The sequence below is a fragment of the Pteropus medius genome, unplaced genomic scaffold, assembly GCF_902729225.1.
Source record: "Pteropus medius unplaced genomic scaffold, Ma_sr-lr_union100, whole genome shotgun sequence".
Classification (NCBI taxonomy): domain Eukaryota; kingdom Metazoa; phylum Chordata; class Mammalia; order Chiroptera; family Pteropodidae; genus Pteropus; species Pteropus medius.
Window position 1 is genome coordinate 27,919,541 of NW_024340696.1, and position 21,329 is coordinate 27,940,869.

The 21,329-nt window shown below is 37.3% G+C and overlaps 1 protein-coding gene across 1 annotated transcript in view; it reads left to right on the plus strand.

Moving 5' to 3' along the window:
* FIG4 (FIG4 phosphoinositide 5-phosphatase) overlaps positions 1–21,329 on the plus strand; it is a 96,061-nt gene that overhangs the window by 51,421 nt on the left and 23,311 nt on the right. Inside the window, exons 17-22 of the mRNA XM_039870253.1 lie at positions 4,636–4,694; positions 5,925–6,072; positions 8,612–8,695; positions 10,429–10,624; positions 11,613–11,695; positions 14,353–14,439. Coding sequence (XP_039726187.1) covers positions 4,636–4,694; positions 5,925–6,072; positions 8,612–8,695; positions 10,429–10,624; positions 11,613–11,695; positions 14,353–14,439 — 657 coding nt within the window. The remainder of the gene's footprint in view (positions 1–4,635; positions 4,695–5,924; positions 6,073–8,611; positions 8,696–10,428; positions 10,625–11,612; positions 11,696–14,352; positions 14,440–21,329) is intronic.

Here is a 21,329-nt window from a genome sequence, read left to right on the forward strand (position 1 = left end):
CCGCCCATAAACAGTATTTACAGATACTATAAGATAAATTTCAGTGTTTTATTTTGGGCTTTCTAGTGTCACCCACCACATATACTGGTTATTTTGATGACAATTATAATTCTCAGAAGACATGAACAATTTAGCCAGAGACAGTAACAGGACAAGAGCGTGGACTTAAGAGTCGTGTAGAGCCGAGCTGGAATTTATGCAAGTACATGACCTTAGATCTGTAACTTAACCTCTGGAAATATCATTTTCTCATCTATAAAATGGAGACGACTCTGCATACCTCACAGGGTCGCTTTGAAGAATGAGTGAGAAAATGTGTGGGAAGCACCTGGTACAGGGTCTGACACAGAATAAACACAGTCCCGAAGACACCAGGCTGTGGAGAGACCGCCTCCAGTTAATGCCCGTGTGACCCTAGGCAGGTTACATTACTGGTCTAATTCTCAGTTTCCACATCAGGAAAACCAACATAATAATAGTATCTAACTTGTAGATTTTTCTGAGAATCAATTGAGATCATAGTGAGTCCAAAAGATATTAGTATTGTTTTTATTCTGTAAGTAGATTACATCTAGAAACTTAGTATTATTTTATCACTTATGATATAAATAAACACCTTATTATGTATTCGCTTATGTTTCCTAACTTGGCGACCATCCTGTTTACCAATGATTTATTCTGAATATTATTTTTATTGAATGATAAGGGGGAATAAACCTTGCTCTGTCTAGAGTTCATCTAAACCAGGTCCTCTTTAGGTAACTAACTACTACTGTTACTCAAAATCCTACATTTATTGATCAGTTCAAAACCATGAATTGAAGCTTTGTTCTGAGTTAGATTACTATGTCATACATCATCTAGACACTATTAATTGAATCAGTGTTTATAATGCCACCAAGATGTTCGTAAATATTAAGCATTAATTATTTCATTGACTCAGAGTTGGGAGGTTTCCTGGTTCCACTCACTGTGTGATATGTGAGTTCCTTCTCTATCTGCCCAGGGAGAGGTTATCTGGTTTATGCTTGACTGGCCCTAGTTTGCCAACCTGGACAAGACTGATTGAGAAGGCAGTTGTTTCTGACAGTTCACTTGCTAAATTCTTCCTCCTACCAAGCTGAGATCTACTTATCTGTAACTTTACCTACTAATCTTAGTACAACCCACTGAGACCTTAAGAACGTGATTTTCTCATCCACTTGATGGTCTTTTTAAATATTTAAAGATAAGTTCACGCATTCTCAAAATCTCATCTCCTCCAGGTTAAATAGCCCCACTTTCTTTAGTTGTTCCTCATATACTATGGTTTCAAGTCTCCTTAGAATTCAGAATGCTCTCCTCTGTATGTATTCTAGACGATGTCAATGTTCTTTTTCAACTGTGATACCCAGACCTGGGTCCAATAATAGAGTTTGGTCTGATTTGTGCTAACTGTTGTGGGACCATTGGGACCATTATTCCCCTTGTCCTGAGTACTATATTTTTATCATTAAGTATAAGATTACATTAGCTTTTTCAGCAATGCCATCATAGTATTAACTCTGAGCTTCCTATTAGCACTCCCATCTTTTTAGCATGTCCCGCTGCCGTGCCTTATCCATACCATTCTTGTCATGCTTATATATGCTTTGCCTGCTTCCAAAAAAAAAAGTGTTTAAATGTGTATCCTTTTTATTAATTATTTATCTCTAGCTTTGTAGTTTCTTCAGATTTAATCAACTGGGCCATCCTGATCTAATACAAGTCCTTGATGAAAAATGTTGAATAGAATGGGGTAGCTGGCAGAGCCTTGTGGGATACCACTAGACAACAACTTCCACCTTCAAATTGTTTCATAATTTTTGGTTGGAATCATTTCAACAGCTGAAACGTACTAGCTTACTATACTGTCATAGCTTAACTATACTGTCATTGGGCCCCCATTTATCTTGTTTAAGTCTCTATATATGTTATTTCAGAGGGCACCCAAGTTAGCTAGGGAAACTTAGGAGTCTTTTTTAATCTCCCTAACCTGCCTTCATGAGCCAGTGGAACTGAGCGCTCTTAATGCTAGGGACTGAAAAAGAGAAAAACACTGACTTACTAGTATTATGTACAAAGGAGAAGTGGCAATAGCTCGCATCTCCCTCCTCTGATCCCTGGTCCCAAAGCAGGTTTCTGTACTAGTACATTTATTCCTCTGGATAAATGTACCTGGTGATGAAGGTAATGAAGATTCTACCTGGACTGGGCTTACTCCTTTCAGATGCTCTCTTCCTCCATCCATCAGTTCACTTTCCCCAGGGCAGATAGTTCTTCTGGGCTTCTTTGCTTCTGAGGCCCACTTAGAGGAGTTGGACTTTTAAAAAAGTATTGTTAAGTTGCTTTGTCTTACTTAGGGAAATATAGTTTAATAATATATATTTTTTAAATTTATGGCCTGGTCTCAAATCACTAATATAGGATTATCTCAATTCTTTTTCTCCGCCTGGTACATTCTGAGTTAAAATACATTTTTTTTTTTATAATGTTTTCTTTTTTCCTAAGTAAGCTGATTATGAGTAGCATTCTTTAGGAAAATTCTTATATACTAGCTGGTACCTTCTCTACTTTCCTCCTCTGCTGAGATTATGTCATCACAAAATAGAACTTATACTCCTGCATGCTCATGCGCGTGTGTGCACGTGCTCTTGCTCTCGCTCTCTTTTTCACACACACACACACACACACACACACACACACTCACACTTCCTCTGATCTGATAGTCTGATTCTCTTATCAGAAAAGAAAATGAGTTTAGCCTGGTGTGGCTTGTTTGAGTAAATATGTGGATTCATAGAAGTGACTGGTCATCTTTTTTAGGCTACTCACAACACATCTCTAGCTAATACTAATACTCAATTCTGTTATCTTGCTGGGATTGATGTTATGCTCATTGGTTTTTGGAATGTATCACCCTCTCACTTTTGAGCATCAAGACTACATTTGCCTATTTCCAGTATAAGTTCCATTCTTCACTATTCCTTTGAAAGATCACTGATCTCAACTATACCAGGACACCTGCATGCTTTTAGAGATGCTGTAGTGCTTCCTTTGGTCTCTGGGCCATTCATAGTTCCCTCTTATCTTGTGTTTTTCTCTTTCCGGCATGAAACTTATTGTGGCTGGTGAAGATAGAAACAATGCTGAATTAAGTAGCTTGACTTTCTCTGTCATTATTTTCAACATAGCATTTGTAACACATAGAACAGTGTTTGACACACAATAGGTGCTTAATAAATGTTGAAAAACTCATGAATTCACTCCAAGAAGCAGATATCTCTTTTCTCTTCTTTTCATGCTCTAAAGCCTTGCTATTCAAAAAGCAGTCTGAGGACCAGCCCCTTTGGCTTCACCTGTAGCGAGGAGCTTTTTAGAAATGTGGAATCTCGGGCCCCATCTGCTGAATCAGAATCTGCCTTTCGACAGGATCTCCAAGCAATTCATGTGCTCACTGAATTGTCAGAAGCACTGCTCTGAAGCATAATTTCAGTCTTAAGAAAAACTTTAGAAGCTTTTCCTTTTATCATGACACTCCCCACCCCCAGTTCATGAGGTTTCACTTTTTTTCATTATCTTTGGTTATGTATTCCTCTTGCCATCTCTAGGAGAGTTCTCTGTTTCCTATTCATTTAAATACTTCCCCATTCTTCCTAATTTGCATTATTTAAGATTTTAATGTCAGCATTTTATTTTTAGAAAGCCTTTCAATTATTTAAAATTATCTTTTTAGCATTTTTGTCTGTAGGCTCTTTTTTCTGAACCTTTTGAAAATGTGTTTTTTAAAAATTTTGGTATGATTTCATACCATTCCCCTTCCTAGCTCTCGTGAACTTTGATATAGCATTTCCCCCTAAATATCTATTTCATCAGAATTTGATTTAGAATTGGATTCAGTGTTCAGAGAGAAGGTTGTTCAAGATTCTTTCAGATTCTCTGCTCACAGCAGATGAGTGTGGTAGCAGAAATCCAGATGATTGAAATTCCCTGCCTTACTCTGACTGGCCTCTCTGATCAAGTAGTGAATACTTGCAGTTAACGATTAATGGGTTTATACTATTTTCTGAGAGAACTTATTCTTTAGGACTATCCATTCACTTAATGATTTTACTTAACTATTTTAATTAACTATACACACAGACCCACACACATAGAGCAGAGTAGAAAAGGTGATCTAGATCTCAGATAACTACCTGCAAGAGAATCCTAGTTGTAGGACTCTGCTCAAAATCACACTGGCTCACCGGTTGGCAGAGTAATGCAGGCAGGGTCCCTGGGGAGAAGTAAACAGCAGCTCATAGAATCTGGCTTGGTACACGCAAATGCTTTTTAGCTAAACACATCAGAGCATCTTGATTCTCAGACATGTTCATGGCATTTTGGTAGATCTGTGACATAGTTGAAACAAGAAAGGAGTTGAGAAAGGAGTTAACATGTTGAAAACTTACAGTGCCAAGAGCTTCACAAACATGTTTTAAAAAGAAAAATTAACTTTGAAGTATGAGGCAGCATCTTACAATAGACCACACAATCTCTTTAATCCGGTGAATTGTAGAAAACCATCATTTACATTTGGTCCATCTTATCTTTTTTTTTTTTTTTTTAATTTTTTAGTTATACTTACTGGTGGACACCAGAGGTGATAAAATATTTACCACTGCCGTACGATGAAGGTAGGTACACTGTTTCTCTTTTGGTTTTTATACTAACATTTTGGAATTGTTTTTAAATGAGCTTGAATAATTAAATTCTTCAGATATATTTTATTAGAAAGAAATGAATGGCTACTTGGTGTTATATTGTTGTTGTAAAGAGGGATTGTGACATTTTAGACAGCTTTTTAAAAGGCAAGGATTATGTTATACTTCTTTTCTCTAAGTAGGCCCGTACCTTGTATTGTATCTTGCAATTGCCCTTTAAATGTATAGTGGATATTAGTAAATCATTTTAAATTAGTACTGATTATATTTCCAGATATTTGGGGGTTATGGGGAGGAAGTGAAAACCTGTTCACAAGAAGAAATAAAGACTTTTCCTATATTCAAGCAGTAAAAAAAGATACAGATGTGTGTATAAAAGCATATTTTAATCACTAAAGTTTAAATTAAATTTTATTAATTTGTCAGAAAGACAGGAAAAATTTTGTAGTAAATGAATACCTTCAAATGTACAATACATTAGAATAATGTTTCCAAATTTAAATTACCCAGTTTTAAATAGAGTTTAGTCCTGGTTCTGTTTCTGATCCCCGGGCCTTAGGCAAGCCAGTTTTTTCATTTGTGAAAGAGAAGTAAGATCTGCTGCCAGCCCTGAACACCGTGGTTGAGGGCTCCATCTGGTTCTGGTTTACCATCCCAACTTTGGGTGGTGAAGACTATGAAGCAAGAAGATGGCAAACAATTTTATTTCTTAATGAATTATTAATTAAATTTTAAAAAGAATTTGTAACCTCGAAATTCAGGGCAAAATTATCACTTATATTGCTAAGATTTGGTGTCCTAGAAGAAAGGAAGGGACTTTAACAGTCTAACAGTGGCCATAAACAGGATTTGAAATACAAAAGAAAATGTAGTGAAATCGCTGCACGATTTTTATCTAGAAGGCAGAGGGTACTTATTTAAGAGTAAAAAGGAACTTAAAGAGCTGAGTGATTTGATTTCTAAAATAACTACCTGCTTCTTCCCCGACTCCCAGAGGCCCGCCTGCCTCCTTAGAGCTTATTACACTCAGCTTTGCATTGTGTGTCCTGTGCACATATCTCATCTTTTTTCCAAGTGTGTAAGTGCCAGAGGCAGAAGCTGGCCCTTGTTCGGTATGCTCTCTGTGAACACAGTTGACATTACAGACGTGTTTGCTAGGTGTAATCTGAAGACTTTAAGAGTAATAGGCAGTATCTCTTTCAGTTATCTGTGCTGCGAACTTAAAGAAGTTGATAGTGAAGAAATTTCACAAATACGAAGAAGAGATTGACATCCACAATGAGTTCTTCCGACCATACGAACTGAGTAGTTTTGATGATACGTTTTGCTTGGCTATGACAAGTTCAGCACGGTATGTTGTGAGTATTCTTATACTGTAAGGATTTGAGAACTGAAGTTTTCCTAGTTGATGTAGATATGTCTTACTTTACCAGAAATCTGTTCTGCAAGCCTGCTACCAGGTGGTTGTTCAGCCCCTTAATTCTTCCTGTGATTGGGAGCCCGCTACTTCAGGAAGCAGTCATTTCTTTTATTAGATAACCAGACTTAATTTCTTCCCCTTGATAAGTTGAAATCTACCTCCTATTGGTCCTAGTTTGTCATTTGAAATAAACGCAAGTTTTAAAACTGAGCATAGAAATTGAGAGCTAACATAATTAGTGGAAAAAAAACATAGCCTTTGGTACTAGAAAGGCTGGGGTATGAATCTTAGACCAGCCACTGTGACTTTGAGAAAATTATCCAACCTATCCAAGTCTCCATGTCCTCATTTTATATAGATAGAGGTGTGTGTGACCCCTCCACACACATAAATATATACATACACACATGCCAAGTGTCTAATGTAGTACCTGACACAGGTGGGTGACTAATAAATGGTGACTCTCATTATAGTACTATTTTTATTAGGCACAGTGCAGGTCTAGTTCTTCTATATGACAACTTGCCATATATTTGAGGAAGCAATATTAATTTTTTAAGGTTAAATATTCTTTCTTTCATAACTAATGTGACATTTATTCCAAACTCTCCCCATCCTGGCCTGTCACCTTTGAACATACTTTATTTTTCTCTCTTTTAGACTTTGGTGGAGCCTTTCAGAAAAATGATGAGACTAGAATAAGAAAATTAAGCAAAGCAAATCACTTATTGATTATTATGTTTAATACTAAATTTACATATTTGCATTTAAAATTTTCTTCAGATGTGTTATATGTGTGCCTAAGTTTAACGCGGTACATGTAGAAACATATTTTATGGTTTTATTTCCTAGAAATCACTCTACATTTTGCTTCAGTTTTAGTTGGAAAGTTTGGAATTTTTACTTGCTTGATTTTCAGTTAAACTTGTTAAAGTTAGCAGTTTTAACTGCAAGGTCATTGTCATTTCCAGAATTTTTCAACTCAGCAAAGGATGAATGATGTTCCATATTTGTGTACATACAAGTATGCAGCTGATCTTTATTGCAGGAGTTGTGTTCTATAAAGCTCCTGAAAACACTGAATTAGAGAACACTGAATCATTGCTCCTAGGGAAAATACAGGGTTAGGTTCCTGAAAGCCTCTGGTGACACATTTTCGTCAACCATTCAATGATTTGTGTGTTTCTCTTTAAAGATACCATATTTAATATATGTTGTCAATTCATTAACATTGAATGCACAACCAACAGCACTATAACTCATGCCTGAATCAAGCTTCTCTAACACATATTTTCTCTATAATACACAGCTTTCTTGTGCTTAGAAACACAAGACAGCTTTAGCACTATGCTTGGGGGCCATTTTAGACTATGAGATCACCAACAAAAAGCTCAAAAATATGAAAAAAACATGGCACTAAATACTCTGTGAAAAGGATACCTCTTTACAGTATGACAGCTAAAACAAAAAGGCAGAGTGTCATCTTTTTCTGCCTCAGCTGGGAGCATGAGTGTCGGGTTACTCTAATTTTTCACTGTTCTGCATGTGAACAAGTCTGGGAGTGATCGTGAAAGCTCTGAGTGTTGATTTTGGGGTTACAAATACATTTTAGTGAGTAAGAAAATTCTCAAATATAGAGTCCACAAATAATGAGGATCAACTGTATATCTCCTAAAAGAAAGAAAGAAAAATTCAGCCACTTTTTTAAAACAACATTTTCAAACTGTTAAAGAAGCATTTTGAATCAGATTCAATATTACTTTCTTTTCCTTCAAAAAATGTAATATTGAATTATGCTTAGAGCAGTATCCTTGCCAATAACTGTTGTCTTTTTGGCATCGAGTAAGGAGTTCGATCTTGCTTCAGCAGTAATAAGGTAGGCCTTGTATAGTGAGGAAGTTGCTTTAGCTTATCTTAGTAAGTGTTAAATTAAGTTTCTATTTAAAGTGTTCCAACAGTGTTTTCAATGAATTAACCTTAGCTTAATGAGGTAGATGTTGATACCTTAATTCATACTACTGTGTTTTTGATCATTATGTCAGCCTCCTTAGGTGATATAATGTAATAAAAACACTGTCCATAAAACTGAGTGTCTTAGTATTTTATCATTAGTTTTTATGAGTTTAATTTTACCTGAAAACTAATCGTGATATATAACCAGAGAGTATACATCTTAGTAATTCAGATATCAACTCTGTTCAGTAAACAAAATCTGAAATTCCTAACTATTGGGCCTCATAATCATAAAGAAAATCACAGTAAAAACTGACAACATCGAAGTTACCTAGTGCCATTAGTTCATGGGGATTTATGTCCCTGATCACCTAAGCTTCCCTGAACATTTGACTCAGAATATATATAGCTCTAAGGGCTAAGAAGGAGTAGTATAAAAATGTGAATGGAATGGAAGAAGCCAATATCATATGGATAGACAGTGATTCATATGAAATTTTTTTTCCTCTTTCTTAAGTGACTTTATGCCTAAGACCGTTGGCATTGATCCAAGTCCATTTACTGTACGTAAACCAGATGAAACCGGAAAATCAGTATTGGGGTAAGATTTGCATATGGAATGAAATTTTAAAGATTCATGTAAAATAATGTAGCACTTGCAATATAATTTCCATCTAAACTAATAACTTCAAGTCACATAGTTTGGGACATAGTCCATTTATTGCATCTATACATGCTTTTTATTTATAGCACTGGGATTACTAAAGTATTCAATGTGGAAAGTACAATTTTTGAGAATTTCAGCAACATAGTACATTTTATTATTTTAAATTAGGAACATCACAGATGGCATGAAGATAGGTAGCAGATATTCTGTGCTATGTCCTATAAATAATTCAGCATCTTCTATTTCCCTCAACATAAAATACTTAGCTAAAAATATATATTCATTGTATTTATTTTTGCTGACATGCTGAGGAAACATTAAAGCAAATATGCTCAGATAGAGAGATTAATAGTTTTTCTGTGTATTACTGTAACATTGTGTTGGGGAAGATTTATTTTATTATATCTAATTATATGGGGAAGAAGACAAACCATGTTTTCATCTTCATGCTTAGAGACTAGACTGAAATGTGTTATGATCTAGCATAAGAATCTCTCTTACTGCTTCTGGCTTGAATAATCCTAGAGATAAGATTTCTTCTAGACCTTGACCAGAAACCCTGGCCAGACTAGATCCTGAGTCCTAATTATATTTAGGAGGGTGTATGGGGTCCTAATTTGATTCTAGCTACATGTAATTTATACAGTGGGATATATATTACTATTTTCCAGACATACCATTCTGTGGCTTAAATATGTGGTTTTAAATAGCTATGGAATTTAAAAGAAGGGATGTCCTGAGGAGTTTCAAATTTAAGAAATTCCTGGGACAAATACATAAATGACCAGCTATATTAGTGTAAAGCACAAAAATGCTATCGACTTTAATTTTTAATTTAGGAAGTCAGAAACTAATTTATTTTCTCAATTATCTAACCCACGGTCAGATTGTATTACATTTTCCTTTGCTAGAACATTTCAGAATATTATGGTATTTTAAAGAGTGAAATATGCAACATTTTTAACAAAAGCCAAAAAGTAATACTATAAAATATTTTCTGAATGAAAACGCTAGTATTCTAACTACTCTCAAATTTGGAACTAAAATAAAAGTAAATACTTTTATAAGTGTGGGGTTTTTTTATGTTTTTCTTCCCATCTATTTTCTACTGTTAGAAGGAATGTCCAACAATATAGTTACTTACTAATAATAGTAAATTTTAGAATTTAGTTCATGTTCATCAGTTATTCATTCCTTTGGTATAAATAATCAGCTGATACTGTGATTGATAAAAATCATAGGAGGGAATGAAATAAATATACATGGATTTGGCTATTGAAGCTTTTACAAGTTATAGGTGATTTTACTAATATCTCAAACATATAGTCTGTTACTGTTATTGAACCATAAATTTTGAAAATGTTGATTTCAGTTACCAAAGGGAGGCACAGTAACCAAGTGGTCAGAAAACTTTTCTGCACTGGCTTACACGCATATCCTGGTTTATTTTCTAAATTTACAATGGCTTAAATTCATTTAAGATCAGTACCTATACTTGATAGAATATTAAGGTTTTCCCTTTAGCACAGCTTAAACTCAAACACTAGTTTTTTTGCAGTCATTTTCTTATGCTTCATTAGGACTAAGGCTTTGGGACAGAGTGCTGCACAGTGAGTGTTGAGAGTTCGGTTTAAAGATGCTTCACTTCTCTATTCATCTTTTCGAAGAAACAAAAGCAATAGAGAAGAAGCCGTATTGCAGCGGAAAACGGCTGCCAGCGCCCCACCCCCGCCCAGCGAGGAGGCTGTGTCCAGCAGCTCTGAAGATGACTCTGGGACCGATCGGGAAGAGGAGGGCTCTGTGTCCCAGCGCTCTACTCCAGTGAAGATGACTGACACGGGAGACAGTGCCAAAGTGACTGAGGTGTGGGGCAGAGGAGCTTATGCAGTCCAGCATGAGGCTCTAGAGAATGATTTCTCAAATTCTACTCTCATTAAAAGGCTGAGAGTGAGAAAAGGTCACGTTATCTCACTCACACTAGTCTACCATGTGGTGTTTGAGGCACTGCAGAGATAAATACATTTAACATGGACAGTATTGAAAATCGTTTCATTTTGAAATGAAATTGGTGTTTTTTGTCTCATAGGTATAATAGAGAATTTCTTATCGCTTCAGAATTTTTGAGAGAGTCCTGTTTCTCTTAAATCAGCCCATGATTGGAATGCAGGATTGGGACCTGGGCCCCACAATTTTGCATAGCCCCAGTGGGAAATTCATCCTGTTCAATTTGATATTACCAACATATTCAGGAGAAATAAAAGGGAAATAAACGACAAAAGAACCAAATTTAGCTTTGGGAAAATTTGATTCCTGGAAATAGCTAAAAGTCATTAGATGTAGATATAGCAAATCAAATGTGTTACTATAAGAACTGAATCCATTATTCCAGGAGCTAGCAAACTACAACCATATTGGTCAGATCCATCCCACTTCCTGTTTTTATAAATAAAATTTAGTTGGTGCCCAGCCATGCCTGTTTGCTTACATGTTGTCTGCGGCTGTCTTTGCACCATAACAGCAGAGTCGAGTAGTCGCAGCAGAGATGGTATGACCCAAAGAACTCAAAATATTTACTCTCTGGCCCTTTGCAGAAAAAGTTTTTCCATGCCTACATTACACAAAAGCAACTGGTAATTATTTAAGTTTTTGACCATAAAACAAACTATTCTTAGTGGAAATGAAATCAGATTTTTTAAAAAGCCATTAACTGAGAAGTGTAATGAATAAATTGAAGAAACGTCGTGATTACTTTTGTGCAAAACTTCACAGGTTCATTTTTCTTCATCTTTGGAAATAATTAATATGCTAGATGTCTAAAAACTCTTCCTGGTTCTTTTTTCTTTAACTCCAGAATGTAGTCCAGCCCATGAAAGAGGTATATGGAATTAACCTCTCGGATGGCCTCTCAGAAGACGATCTTTCCATTTATTCAAGGTAAACAGCTTCCGTATAGAGGTTAAGAAAAAATGCAAATATATTACCACAATAACATATCTAGTATAACTTTTAAAAAATGAAAATAGTTAACACAGAGGGAAATGCACAGCATTTCTCGACTGCAGAAGCGCTAGTATGATACATCACTGTCTTAACAGAAGCCAATTTAGTCATTCAGAACTCAGCCACACCCTCCTCACTCCTGGACACACAGACATGAATTCACAACAGTGTAGCTAAACTCTTTAATTGTTGAAGTGGGCCTTTGTGAGCAACATGGTCTGGAAGAATGAATTATCTGGGTTAAAGGCTGAATAATACGACTTCGCTTATAGTAGAGAGCGTGAGTGTACATGTCTAGGACTGAAATTTAGGCTCATGTTAATTAAGCAAAAAGTATCTTTTGCTTTAGATATAACCTTCACCTGGAGCTTTTTTATCTCAGACTGCCCCTGAGGCCCTTTCTAGTTCTCCTTTCTTGAGGAGTGAGATACAGCCTTGTTCACCCACAACATCCCTGGGAAACAGTCTAAGAAGTGTGTGAGGGCAGGCCTGTAGGGCGAGGATTACCACAGGAGTGGAAGGAATCCATGTCCTGGAGTAAAATTCTGTTTTTGATATTCTGAAGAACAACACCTCTTTCTTTGATGTGTATATACTTCACAGCATTTTACTTGTTCTTTAGACAACTCTGTAGTAGACTGAAAAGATATTATTATCCCTCTTTATAGGCTGAGAGCATAGAAACAGCCATTCAGTGACTTATCCAGGAGACCTTTCCTGTGCTTTTTGGGTGTCTTGTTATTTTAGATTGTACCATCCTCTTTATGCTGTTGGTGATATCAGCTGCCCCTGCTTAGGATGGAGACCTGAGGGGAAGGAGAGAAATGGGGCCTGGCATCTCTTCCTCTCTCTGCGAGTAGCCCCGTCTTGTGGTGGTCTGCCCCTCTTGGCAGTAGGGGGATCTCCCCTCTCTGTCTGCCATGGGCATTGCTGTAGGCAGAGGAAGCCTCCTTCCATCAGCATCTGGTGAGTGGATAGCCATGTCAGGGGTAGCCAAAGATGTTCAGAGACTGACTATACCCCTTCTGCCCCCAGCTGGGCCTGGGGCTCTCCTAGTGCCCGCTCTGATCCAGAGGGCAAAGTTTTAATAGCAGGGCAAGAGCCCATGTAGTTCTGCCCTAAATTGCGAAGTGCCCTCTCCTGCAGTTTTGTACCCAGTCAGCTGGTACCCACTAAAATAGTGCCTTGGCCTGGCTTGCCTGTCACAGCTCCCGTGTGGGCTGCCACAGAACAGTGTTGGGGAGAGAAGTGATGCAGCTAGAGTTGGCTTTTGAAGCCTGTCTTCCAGCTTCCTGTTCTCCTGCCTGTTTTTCCTACATTGACCCTCAGCCACCTTCAGATTCCTGAGGATTTCTTGGTTGCATAGATTTGTTCGATTGCTGAACCCTATTCTCTGTACTTTCATTTGCCTTCAAAGCTTCAGACTCCTACCAGATCTTTTATTTTTTTAAATTCTGACAGTGATGATCTACATGATTTGGTAAGTTTAAAGTTCTGTACAGATATTAGATATGTGACATTCTTTTCAAAAGCATGAAAATTTTTACTTAGTGAAGAAAAAAGTTTGATAAAAGTAAACTAAAAGTTTTTCAATAGCATCATAATGATTTAATAATTGGTAGTTTCTGCAGCCACTTTGCTTGACCTTTAAAAAAGCTGATTAATAAATTATTAAAGCATCCATAGGTATCAATAGAAAATATTTTAAATAGTAGAAAAGTGGAAAGGTAATTAGCCCTTTAATCCTACCCTGTAACCTCCCAGGAGAATATTAGAACAAAATCACAAGGCACATTCTTGAGGGGAAGATGGGTGAATGCAGCCCAGGCCGCACCTAAGACAGGTCTGCACTTGAGAACTAGCTGGTGGCCCTTGGCCCATCCTAGACATCCTCTTACACTGCTGAGCTGGCCTGGAGTGATTCCCTTTGGCTCTCAACCTCTAGCCTGGATTAGTGTTGTTCCAGTGTTCTCTAAGGAGGGGTGGTGACACTGGTGCTCAGCACATGGACTCCTCAGTCCCTTCCATCTCAATGAAAGTGCTTTCAAGAGTGACTGGACTGTGCTTGAGGATTCTTGGGGTCCTACAGGACCGAGTCCATGTCGCAGGCTCTCAGCAGCATCCCTACTTCAGGATATGGATCCCTGGCCTGATCCTGCCCTGTCCATGTCATTTGTCTCACCACAAACACCTTCCCTCATGTTTCCCCATGTTTCCTGCCACAGTCACCTTTAGATATGCGAGGCCCTGAAAGATCCTCTTTGGCTTCAGGAACATTTTGGTTCAGTTCTGTATCACATTTAAGTAAACAGAAGCACAATGAAGGACACGTTTTGTTTCATTCTTATATCCATGATTCTGACTTAACATTTAAGCAGAATCCCTTAACCTTTACCTCTAACAAAAACCTGCTCTAAAATCGGGCAACCATTTATAAGTAAAGTCTCGTTATTACAAAGAGTTCTCGCGTGTGCTTTTCTGAAATAAGCATACTATGGTAATTTGAGAGCTCATTTCATTTTGAGTGATCTATTGGATTTATTGCAAGTAGTTTCTTCTTTAGCTTACATTTTATCTGTTGTAATTTGTAGATTTGTTCAGCTGGGTCAGAGTCAACATAAGCAAGACAAGAGCAACCAGCCACTCTGTTCTAGGTGCCCAGATGGAGTTATAAAATTGTAAGTACTAGATTAGAACTATAAAAAAAAAAAAATCTTTGTATTTATGTCATTTATAGTGCTTTTTTTTTTAAGACTTTGTAAGAAAAATATTGTTGTCACATACTGGTATAAGCTCTAAAGCATCTCTCCTCCTGGTACCTTATCCAAAGAATACTAGGTAGTTATGGAAATGGGGAAGAGATTAGGAGCCTTGACTGTACCTACAATGCACCCTTTGGATGTATGATGGGAGTTGATGGAGGCTTCTCCATGAACTCTACTCCCTGCTGGGTAGAGGTGGGATGACAAAACAGCTCTGACCCTGCAGACAGGCTCCTCAAGTTCAAGACAAGACTCTTGAGTGTAGAGGTGGGATTGTCTCTTCTATCTATATATCCTCATCAGTTCTAATAACTTGCTATAAGTTAAACAAGTGTTTAGTAGATCCTTAAACAGAATTAGGTTCATATCCTGAATCACAGCTCTATCACTTCTTGTTGTTTTTTTTTTCTTTTTTTTACCTTGAGCAAGTAACTTAAGTCTTCTGTGACTCAGTTAACTCATGTGCAAATTGGGATAATAATAGCACCTATGTCATAGGAGGGTGGTGGGCTTAAATGAAATAATACAAAGTGCTTAGAACAGTTTCTGGACAAAGTTCTCCATAAGTTGTGATCATCACCATCATCATCATTTTTTTCATATTCATTATTATTCTCTGCTTCTTGGGACCAAACAAAGCAAAGGTTGTGACCAGAAGAGTCTCCCTGATACCATGTACTCAGCTGAGTTTCTTCTAGAAAACGGGTCACTGTGGAGATTAAATGAGGTAGTATATTCAAAGTGTCTAGATTAGTTAGTGCCTGGCATATATTGACATTTAGTAAAGATTCTCTTCTCTTTTCTTAGACCAACGTTATAAATTTAATACATTATTTGATAGATACTAATTGCCTAACCTCTCTGTGTACTACATCTGCATGTTCCTGATTGATAGTTAAGAGGCTATTATAGAAATCCAGGCAAAGACTGGTACCATAGAGAGCAGTGTCTGGAAGGAGTTTGGAAACGAGATGGATTGGGGGAATATTTAGGAGGTGAAATAGACTTATCATGGAGAGAGAAGAGGGCGGTATCAAGGATGACCCTTAGGTGTTTGGTTTGTGTAACAGGTTTCACTGATTGATTCATTTATTCATTTAGCAGATAGGTATTGAGTGTACCTGCTTTAGGACTATTCAAAGCTGCCATTTACTGAGGTAAGGAGCACTACAGAAGGATCCAGTTTGCCTTTACAGTAGCATCAAAGTGGCCTCTTTAGGAGGCAGTTGGGTCTACTGATCTGGAAGTTAGAAGAGAGCCTTACGGGGATATAAATAAATATGGGGGATAATAACAGCCACTGGCTAAGGATGAGACTACCTAGGAAAAGAGAGTAAAGTGAGAAAAAGGTCTGGGTCTAACGGCTGAGACAGAGAGAAACCTACAAGGGAGACAAATGACTAATCAGAGAAGGGGAAGGAAAACCAAGGTAGTGTTTTATCACAGCCTTCAAAATGGCTATTTACGTCTTCTTTCTCTCGCTATCACTATTCTTTTTCCTTTTTTTCCTCTTTTTTTTTTTTAAACATATGAACTCCTTTTAACCTAAAGACATTTTTCTTTCTTATGTCTAATTAGCATATGGAAGTATGAGCTCCTAAAGGAATTGAAATAGATGTGGCCAAAGAAGGAAAGTATTTAAATTGGTAAAATAAGAAACTGTGTTAACCAAATTTTATTTTTAATTCCATTAAAATAATATGGCACAACTTAAGAGGAGAAAATGATAAAATAGATAAAAGAAAGGAAAAGATAAACCTTTCCCCGTTTTCTTTAATATTGAGATTACTTTGATCTATAATTGATTTATTACTTTAAAATTTTTTTATTAAAATATTTAGTATTTGCTTTTCTGAGTTCTAGCACATATGAAAACCACGTGAATCTAGATTTTTTTTTTTAACCTTTTCCAATTAATTAGTAAAGAATCTAACATGAGTGTGTTTTTGCATAGCATCTTTAGCGGGATAACAAAGAACCTGGCAGGCCCAGTATTACGTTGTCATGGCAACTGCCCAAGAGTGTTGTTGTTGTTGTTGTTTTGGGGGTGTGTGTGTCTGCGTTTGTGCATGGCTGTGCACTTTAAATTGAAACTCTGTAACAAAGTTATTAAAATGTCAACTATTCATTCTTAGATTTCTAAAGCTATAACAAAACCAAGAGAAATTAGATTTATATGAGATTATCAAGATTCTCATTTTATGTTTTAGGTTCTAGTAGATTTAAAAATGGTAATAAATTTAAGTTTATATATATGTGTATCTACTCATCTCTGGATAATTCACAATCTAACCAATTTTTCTTGAAATCAGGTGGCAAACCAATATTCTTTTTCTAAACATGAGGTAAATACAACCATGGAGGTGCAGAAACCTGGATGGGGGAGCTGGACATTTTCACCCAAGGTCTTAGAAGTGGATGTTAAACCCGAATTGGCCAATGTCTATACTGTCATCCCACTCCAACCTGTATTTTGTTTGAGTGTGACTCCTCCCTTTGATTCATACCACTTCCCAAGTGTATGGGTAGTGATTGATTGATCAGAGAGAAATGACATCAGCCAACATTTACTGAGCGCTCAGTGTGTGATGGACACTGTTCTACGTGCCTTAATTTGTGTTAATTTCATTCTCACAATAACCCTATGAAGTAGATTTTGCTATCACCTTTATTTTGCAGATGGAAAACTGAAGCACAGAGAAGTATGTAACTTGCCCAAGGTCAAACAGCTAGGAAGTGGAGGAACCCTAGGTTCAAACCCAGACAGGCTGGCTCTCCATCACTAAGCTATAAATTGCCTGGTAACACCAGGCACTTTAATAACCACAGTGGCAGAAATACTTTGTTATTAGTGTTAACAGCCCTCTCTTTGATTCTCTGATATGATCTGGAATTGTAGACACTTTTATATGCAGATACAATATTTCTGCTGTGTAATCTTGAATTTTTTTTTAATATTTAAAGAAAATGTACCTTTATTCTTCTCCCAGTAGTCATCATATTGTCCCTAATGTAGACATACTTCTTGGGCATGCCTCCTTTGCTAGACTCATGACATGGTGTAGAGGTTGTTTAGCCATCGTCAGAACAGCACTGCTGTTGTTTAGGGTTATTGCTATCCTGTATTCTAAGTTCTTAGAGGAGGGCCCATTTTTGTTGTCCCCTACTGCCCCTAGAATAGTATTTGAAATTGAGTGCTCAGTAAATGCTTGTGGAAATGGACTGAATTCCCTCCCACACACATCCCCCCTCACCCCTAATCCCTTCCATTACTGTCAGAGTCTGTATAAGGTCCCCTGAGCGTCTCTAGAAGCCCATTTCACCCAGTGCCTCCCTGGTTTCAGCCATCCTCACTGTGGCTTCTTTTTTCCCTCATTCTTGAACATTTTTTTTTTAGTTCTTCCCCTATTCTATTTCCTGCTCATAAGCCCTGTGCCCCTCCAGGTTTTTTTGTTCTCCTACTGGATTATGATAGAAGAATAAAAGTAAGCACAGCAAGTTTTTAGCTTTTTTACCCCTCTGTCCTGCTTCCACTTGCACCTGCGACCAAATGCAAAGTGCGAAGGTCCCAATAGAAGGACTTGCTGTGCCGGAGTGGGCAGGGTGCTGTGCCTCTTGGCAATGATTCACTGTCTTCATGAAAGACCAACCTGTTCTCATTTTACACTCCTACCCGTTCTCTGGGAGTTTTTAACTGAGCAACAAATGTCAATCAGCGTAGGTCAAAAAGAACAAGAACACATATATTATTAGTGCCTGCTATTCTCTGGCTCACCTATTCCAGGAATATGTCTCACTCATTTAGAAATTGCCCCTTAAGAAATGGTTTAACACTTGGAGTTCGAATAAATACTGTCTAACTTAGGATTTTTCCAATGCAGATGAGCTGAAATGTAATATAAGATAAATATGTTTACTGTTTGAGGACCATAAGATTGAATTTATTCTCTAAGTATACCTTATATTAAGAAGCATTTCTTGACCTTAGAATGAATACCTGTGGGTATGGGCTTCTGTTAATGGAAGCGTTTCACAAATCAAAGGGTGCTCTTACACAATCAGAATTAACACATCTTTTCACACTGATGAGATGAGTGCTCTTACACAATCAGAATTAACACATCTTTTCACACTGATGAGATGAGTGTGACACATTAACTCAACTTTGTTTACTTTTCATGATAGCATTTTCAATAATGTACTCCCTATATAGAAGTCACTCCCTTGGGTCCTTCTCCTCCTGCCCGCCCCTCCCCCCACCCCACACTGATTTCATTTAGTCCTCTGTAGATAATGCTCTGGTCCCTGTGCTGCAGGCTAAATAATTTCTACCTTAATGGGTAATTCTTGTTATCTTTCCCAAACACTGGGGGAATACAGTCTTTAAAGGCTTATGGGTTGGAGCAGTTGGGAGGCCATGATCAAAGATTAATCAGCTAATTCCCTCCACAGGCTGGAGATGATAGGTGACAACTCCTCAGCCCAAGGCTGTGACCTCTTCCTCACCCCAGAGATTACCTCAACAGTCTTTCTTCCTCTTTCATTCTGGCCTTTACTTTTTTTTTCTTTAACCTTCTCCGACTTTTCCTGAATATCTTTTCCATTTCTAAATTAGTCCTTTCTGCCTCACCACCCCACCTCATTTCTTTTACCTTTTTTTTTAAAATTAAATTTATTGGAGTAACATTGGTTAATAAAATTGTATAGGTTTCAAGTGTACAATTCTATAATACATCACCCTTATATTTCATTGTGTGTTCGCCACCCAAAGTCATATCTTCTTCTGTTGATTTTTTTAACTTTTATCTTCTTCTCTCCCTCTATCTCCCTTGCCATTTTTTTCCTCCATTCCCTCCGGGGCATTTTTAGCTCTTTTTTTTTTTTTAATTGAGTAATCTCTCCAAAGCACAAGTTTCCTTAATATTTTCCAGGACAGTGCTTTTCAGACTGTAATTCTTGACTCATTAGTGGGTCATGAAATTAATTTAGTAGGCTGCCAAACAGAGAAATACAATAAAATTGAACTGAATCCAATAGTATAGTTAAATCTTGTTTCATGAATTTTGTTTCTGTGCATAAATATAGCATGTTTGTACTGGTTTGCCATGCAAAGAGCCTCTTACTGGGGGTAGCAGTCACAGGTTGGATTTATATGAATGCACCTTTTCTAGAACCACATGAATTAAAAAACATAGCTCTGTTCCTGGCATCTAGGCACTTAATAAATGTTTGTTGAGTGAATGAAAGTATGTGTGAGTGATTCCTGTTGGGGATAATTAGAAAAAAGAAGATAGGTCAGGAAGAAAAGGTGCCAGAAGAGATGAGAGAGGCTTCTGTGGTGTATCCATAGTGGGTAAAATAAATGCAGACCTTGGAAAGCACACTCCTGTTACTTACAGTGAATCGAGAGCAGGGGTGGTCATGCAAAAGAAGGAGGTAGTGGGAAGCTACAGCTGAAAGTCAAAATGAAAAAGCCATAGATATGATGGCAAGACAAGGCAAATTTCCCGGAATGGGGTGAGACCAAGCCTTGCACGGAGAGAAGAGGGTCCTTTGGCAGAGAGCGTAAAAAGAATTCAACACACACGCCAAAGTTAGAGTCAAAAAGAATGTCTATTAGAAAAGGAGGAACACTCCACAGACAGAGTGTGGTCTCCTCTCAGAGGCAGAGTGTGAGAGAGACAGTGAGAGAGAGACAGAGTGAAGGCACTGAGAGGGACCCTGAGTGTTCCAGGAATTCAGTTTATATGTCATTCTTTAGAACCTATGAGTTATCGTTTAAAAGACTTTGTTAACCCATTTCCTTTGATGTGGACATACAGCCAGGAAGGGGAAGAGCATTCTTACCTTGAAAAGGTAAGAATATATAGAGTGAAAAGCCTGCTGGCAGTTCCCAGTCTTTAATCCATAGGTTCCTCATGGTTTTAGCCATAGGGAATGAATGACTTTTGGTTCCTGTTTCTGTTCACAAGGTGTGGGGAATGGGTGTTAGCAATCCCAGCAGAAATCTTCCTTTGTTCTGAAGGTGTCCTCCTGGCCTGGCAAGGGCGTGATCAACATATCTCACTCTCTGATTGTGGCTTGATTAACATTTTAATTCTCTTGCCTCCTCCCTATATTAGATAGATAAAGTGAATGCCTCTTTGTTTGAATATAATATGCAGTATAACATCTGCATACTATGTTAAACAAGATAAATTTAGTGAAACAGGGTGAATCTGTTGAAACTTTTAGAAAAGACTATCCTGAAAGGTTTCTACCATATAAGGAATAATAAATGTAAATTTAATTGTAGGTTATTAATTTTGCTATTATGCTATAATTATGCTATTAATTTGGGGTATCTAAAATGACTTTGATTTTTTTAAATTTAGTGTATTGCCTTTTTTATTTTGGTGACTATAAAGCATACCATTTAGGTGAGCTTTCACAGATTCACAGGAGGACTTAAATACCCCATTGATATGGGTTTGGTTTTTGGGGTTTTTTTTTTTTCAGGAATATAGATCTTCTCTAAGATAAGGTATACTTACCTTACTGGTAAGACATTAAAGGCATTAAATGACATATTTATTTAATGTTCCTTACTATGTGCCAAGTTAGGTGCTCACAGTACATAGCTGAATATGATTTAGTCCCTGCCTCCAAGTTTACATTGTCAGGTGGGTCAGTGATTTCAGATAGTAGGGAAGTGTGAAGGTGTTAGCAAAGGAGGCTCTGGGAGTACTGGGAAGAATGTGAATCAGACAGATTTCTGGGCAGGCTTAATGCTCAGGGTAAATTCTAAGGGAAAGATAGAGTTATCT